The following is a 6,000-nucleotide window of genomic DNA, read 5'->3' as shown; positions in this document are numbered from 1 at the left end:
TTCGATAGTTTTCCATCTTATAGAAAAATAAAGGCTTGCGCTTGGCCCGCAAGCGGCAGAGAACCTCGGAAGAAAGCGCCCCTTACATAACTCTAAGGCAGCGGGGCCTCCGGCCATTTCCCTCCCGTGGGGCGCGGGTAAGATTACAACGCCCGCGGTCCACCAGGCCACGTCCGTGGTAGCTACGGACGTTTACTTTTGAATTTCCCTGAACCGCGGGGCGTGGGCGGCGGCCCGAACCCGCCCCGGAAATCTCCCGCTCTTTCCCGCCATTCGCAAGCCCGGCCCCTCCAGGGGTCCACAGGGGTTGGGGAGAGGCCCGGCGCGCGGTAGGCCCTGAGCCCGGGCGCGGACAGTCCCGGGCGCCCCTCCCCTCCTCTCTCAGTCCTGTCCCGGCCACGCCCAACTCCGCGCTTCAGGTCGACGGTTGCCCCAGGGCCCGATTTTGAATTCACAGGCCCGGCCCCCGAGCCCCAGGAGCGCCCTTCGCGTTCCCCATTGGCCGGCAGCGGTCACGTGCGCGAGCCGCCATGTTGGGGAGTACGGCGTCCCGGCCCGCGCCACCTCCGCCCCCCTCCGCGGCTTGCCGGCCGCCCGCCCCTCGCTGGCCTCCTTCCCCCCCGCCCGCCTCTCCTCGCAGCCAGAGAAGAAACAAAGTGCTGCGGGCGGGAGACTCAGCGGCGGCTGCGCGGACCTGCTCGGTCTCCCGGTCAGCCTTCCCCTCCCTCCTTCTCGGGTGTGCGTGTTTTCTTACAAAGGACATTTTACGATCGATTGATTCGTAGCGCTTCCCCTTTGCCCTTTGTGCTGTAACCCGCTGCCGCCATCCCAGGTGCTTCTCCCTCCCCACGCCGATTCGCCAATTTGGGTTTTCGGTCCCGGCTTCGCCCCTGCAGCCTCTTCTTGTGCCGGTGCTGCCCGCTGCCTCATCGCTGTGCTCTCCTCTCCGCTCGCCATGGCGACCGCGACCCCCGTGCCGCCGCGGAGTGGCAGCCGCGCCGGCGCCCCCAGCACGCCGCTGAGTCCCACGCGGCTGTCGCGGCTGCAGGAGAAGGAGGAGCTCCGCGAGCTCAATGACCGACTGGCCGTGTACATCGACAAGGTGCGCAGTCTGGAAACAGAAAACAGCGCGCTGCAGCTGCAGGTGACGGAGCGCGAGGAGGTGCGCGGCCGCGAGCTCACCGGACTCAAGGCGCTATACGAAACCGAGCTGGCTGACGCGCGACGCGCGCTAGACGACACGGCCCGAGAGCGCGCCAAGCTGCAGATTGAGCTGGGCAAGTTCAAGGCCGAGCACGACCAGCTGCTCCTCAAGTGAGTGTTTGCTCGCTGGGGGCCGCGTTTGTTGCGCTGGGAGGGGCGGTTGCGCCTACGGGGTCCACCCCGGGTAGGGATAGCCGAGGCTAAGTGCCCACGCCCTTGGGAAGGGACTGGTCTCTGCCTCGGGAAAGTACTATTCTTGTGTTTTATGGAGGGACAGGGTCGTGGAGGAAGCTCGAGTTATAGTGATGGTGGAGCAGTGATGCTTGCTTCCAGGACGTGGGTACCCAGCATGGTCGGGCGAAGTCAATGCCTGGGGCTGCCGATGAGTAGCTCGCGGCTTCGAACCTCGAACCTAAGGCCCAGGGATCCAGACTGCTCTTCATGCTGCACGGAGGCCCCCATAGTCCCAGTGGGGGGAGCTGACGCACGGGCGCGCGCTCGAGTGCGCGCCCCGGTTTCCGGCCAGCGCCAGACAAAGCGTCTGGTGGGTTTGCAAGGCTGGGATAGCCGGCCACGGAGCCCTTGCTGCCCGCTACGAGAATGAATGAGCTGTGCGCGGGAGGAGGAAGGGGAGGGACCCGGACCCGCCCGGAGCGTCCGCGTTTCCCGGGGGTGGGTCCTGCTTTGGCGCGCTCAGTCTTGGCCCAGTGACATTTTTGCTAGCGCTCAGTGCCTTCCTTGAACATTCAGGGCGGGGTCTGATTGGCCCGCCTACTGCTAGTCTTGGACTAGTTGGTTTTACTACCCATGTTAGCTTTCTCAGGGGAAAGATGTCCTGCCTTTCAGCGGGGAGAGTTTTGGGCTCTTGGGTGCTTGTGAACTCGAGATTCTTTAAGCTGGGCTTTTGTATTCCACGGCCACTCGGGCCACCTTTCACGAGTGGCGGATCGCTCACTGGCCAGGCAGCAATTCTTTCCCCCCAGATTTTGACTCCTCACGATGTAGTTGGTTTTTCCCTTAAAGACTATGCTAGGATTCCCTACCGAACTCCACTGTCACTGTGGCTGTCAGTAGGCCAGGGCAGGTGAAGGGGTGCTGCGTAAAAATGTTGTTTCAGTGAGGGAGAGCTTGTAATTATTTCATCTAAGGTGGTCTGAGTTTTCACAGATACACTCACCACACCTTTGCTGACTTCAAATTCCCCCCTTCCTCCAAACTGGGAATTGAACCTGGGGGCGCTTTGCTACTGAACCACACTCTCATCCTTTTTATTTTTTATTTTGAGGGTCTTGTTAAGTTCTCCAGGAGAACTTGCAAGTTGGTCTCCCAACTTGCTATCATCCTGCCTCAGTCTCCGGAGTCACTTGGATTACAGGCGTGCTCCACAGTCCCTAGCTTTCCTTGATTTTTCTGATAAGCAAAAAAATGTCATCAGTAGGCAACAAGTGCTGATGTCACACTTTTAAGATTTGCTAATTTTGAGTCTAGTTAATGGTCTCTGCATCCTCACTGTCAGTTGAGAAATTTCTTTTTGATTGTTTATCCTTGAATTTCTTTGTTTCTCTGAATTTTCCTGTTTCAGTTTCTACATATTTTTATGTCTCTCATTAAGTGTTTTAAAACAGTAAATAAAAAAAGTTTTGTGTTTGTGATAAAAATAAAATTCTGCAGCCTGACCATAGTGAAACCCTACTCCCCTGTTTAGGATGTCATTGTGTTGCCAAGGTTGGGCTCTTGAACTCCTGGGCTCTGATACTCATGCTTCAGCCTTCTGAGTAGCTGGGCCTGCTGGCTTTTACTGCCCCCTTTGAGGAGGCAGTTTATATTTTTATTTTTATATCTTTGGGTATTTAGTTCCTAACTCAAAAAAATAATTCTTAGTAAATCAAAAACAAAACATAAATAAAACTAACTCTTGGAATCAATTTTTGAAATGAAGGATCAAATTTGCTCTTCATCTTCCTCCAATTTTTTTTTGATACTGAATTTATTCAAATTTTACATGTCATTGATTTTAAGACTTGCCATTATTAATATGTGCCACTAAAAATGAAAAAAAAATCAGGGCCAACTGTGTGGAATCCATGTTGTTGCATCTATCCCAATTTCAGAGATGTTAGATTTCGACACAGATCAGATATCTCATGTACTAGGCACTGTTTTGTATGTGGAGGATAGAGATTTTTTAAAATTAGCTAATATCCTACATGGTCGAATGCAGTGGGAGTGATATCCAGTAAGCAAAATTGTCTTGTCTGATCTGAGGCATTTTGATGCTGGTTCTTTTATAATCTTTCTGTAAAATAGCCATTGAAGATTTTTTACAGTGACAAGGCTGCCACCTGGCTGACAATAGTTGTAAATGTTAGGGATTAGAAAATACATGCTGATTTCAACAGGATTAAGAAGTGAGAAGAATGTGTGTATTAGAATCAGTGTGATATGGTGTGTGCCTCAAAAGCTGTCTTATTGCAAGAGATGAGATAATTAGATTATGATAGTTATCTAATGAATGGATTTATCCATTTGATGGATTAATAACATGAATGGATTATTGGGTGGTAACTTTAGATGGATGGGTTGTGGCTAGAGGAAGTCAGCAACTGGGGCATTCCTTGGGGATTATTTGTTTTGTCCCTGACTCTTCCCACTCTATTTCCTGGCCATCATAAGGTTAGCAGCTTCACCATGCACTTCTGCCATAATGCTCTTCCTCATCTCTGGCCCAGAGCAGTGGAGTTGGTGGACTTTGGAACTCTGAAATCATGAGCCCAAAATAAACTTCCACCTTTGAATTGTTTTTGTCTGGTATTTTGTTCATATGGAGGAAAAGTTGACTACACAACGGTATATAATGCTAGAGTAATAAACGTGCTAGGGAAATGAAGAAAAGCGGGTTGAAGGAATAGTGAGGTGAAGGAAGATCTGTGAAAGGTTGACAATTGAAAATAATCTCTGAGGGGGCTGGGTGTGGTGGCACTGGCCTGTAATCCCAGCAACTCAGGAGGCTGAGGCAAGAGGATCCCAAGTTCAAGCCTCAGCAATTTAGTGAGACCCTATTTCAAAAAATATTAAGGACTGGGGATGAAGTTCAGTAGTAAACTGCTCCTGGGTTTAATACCCTGACTAAAACAGTATCATCTTAAGATCACCATCATCATCATCATCATCATCATCATCATCATCTCTGAGTTACCAAGCAGTGTTCTAGAACTCTTTCTTAGGTGTGCTACTGTGTGTATTTTTCTGGTGTCAGGATCAGGCATAATATTCTCTTTTATAAAACAGATTTCTCACAGTATGCCACATTTTAGATAGCTATTTGAACCATGTCATTTCTTGTAAAAAATTTTTTTGCTTCAGCATACATGCAGACTTTTTGAAGAAATCTAATCATAATATATGAATCTATTTTTTTTCCTTGCATGTTCTGTTCTGAGGTATCTTATGCATTGACATCCTGGAATTTACATGATTTAAAGTCAGTGTCATCCTGGGTCACATATTTTCCTTTTACTTGATTTCTTTCTTTATTTTTTGTTGGACAACATCCTGAAGTAACTTAATTCAGAAAGAATGGCAGGAAATAAAACTTTCTGAGTCCTTTTTGTCTGAAAGTAACTTCGTTCCTGCTTGATTGATAGTTGGGCTGGGTATAGAATGCTACTTTAACATTTTACCTCAGTACCTGGAAAGTACCGGAAAGAATTTTCTGTTTCATTGTCTTGTAGTATCCAGTGCTAATTAGTAGTTTTGCTTGTAATTGCCTTTCCCCACTTCCTGAAAGCTTTTAAGAATTTTTCTTTATCTTTTTTTTTTTTTTGCATTCTGATGGGCATTTAGGAAATGGCTGCAGGCTAAATAATAACTGGGGTTGTTTTAACATTCATATTCTTTGGTGTTCAGAGCTAAAATAATAAATGTTAATCAGTTTTGAGATGTTTTTTGTACATAGGATGATTAAACAATATCTAGGCTTATATTCTATCATGCATCTTGGCTATTAAAAATGGGTCCTTAATTTGAAGGCCTGTGTGTTTGTGTTTATCTTGTTTTCTTTTAAATTTAGCTCTGCTTTTTTCCATATTTTTTTCTGTGCTCTTATTGAACCCAGTGTCTTGTTTTTTCCTCTATTTTTCTTTTATATTTGTCCACTTGCCAGCTCAGTAGGGACATTTTAAAAGCAGAAATCATACTTTTAGTTCCACAGAATTCTTTTTTTTTTTACAGATATTTTCCTTTTTAATCTTCTTGCTTATGTTTTTAAGTATCCAGTGTCGTTAAGCTAAAGATAATATTTGGTGTTTTCTCTTTAAACTGCTTTTTTTGCTGGATGCAGGGGCACATACCTGTAATCCCAGCAACTCTGAAGACTGAAGCAGGAGTATCAAAAATTCCAAGACCAGCCTGGAAAATTTAGGGAGATCCTCAAATAAAATAAAGAAAGTATTACATTACTGTATGCATTTGTAGTGCTGTCAAAATACAGTCTTGAAGAGGAATGATGCTAACTACCTTCAGTGATTCTGCAAAAATGTTTAGAATAGCTGATCTGGTAAACTTTTGGGAGGAAATTCTAAAATGTTCTGTTGATTCAGGATATATTTTTTTAATATACATGTACTAAATATGTCAACATATATTCCATATAACCAAGAAAAAATAAATAAAACAAAAACCAAAAAGTGCTAGGAATATAGCCCAGTGATAGAACATCCCTGTTCAGTACCCAATACTAACAAACAAAAATAACAAACTTCTGTTAATTGGACTATCTCTGTTTTTATTTTCTGGTCA

At 46.5% G+C, this 6,000-nt stretch overlaps 1 protein-coding gene across 1 annotated transcript in view; it reads left to right on the top strand.

The window, feature by feature from the left end:
• Nucleotides 1-545: 545 nt before the first annotated feature.
• Lmnb1 (lamin B1) overlaps nucleotides 546-6,000 on the top strand; it is a 54,664-nt gene continuing 49,209 nt past the window's right edge. Inside the window, exon 1 of the mRNA XM_005324137.5 lies at nucleotides 546-1,314. Coding sequence (XP_005324194.2) covers nucleotides 956-1,314 — 359 coding nt within the window. The 5' untranslated portion in view covers nucleotides 546-955. The remainder of the gene's footprint in view (nucleotides 1,315-6,000) is intronic.

Source organism: Ictidomys tridecemlineatus, chromosome 1 (assembly GCF_052094955.1).
Source record: "Ictidomys tridecemlineatus isolate mIctTri1 chromosome 1, mIctTri1.hap1, whole genome shotgun sequence".
NCBI classification, from domain to species: Eukaryota; Metazoa; Chordata; class Mammalia; order Rodentia; family Sciuridae; genus Ictidomys; species Ictidomys tridecemlineatus.
This window is presented reverse-complemented; position numbering and strand designations above follow the sequence as displayed.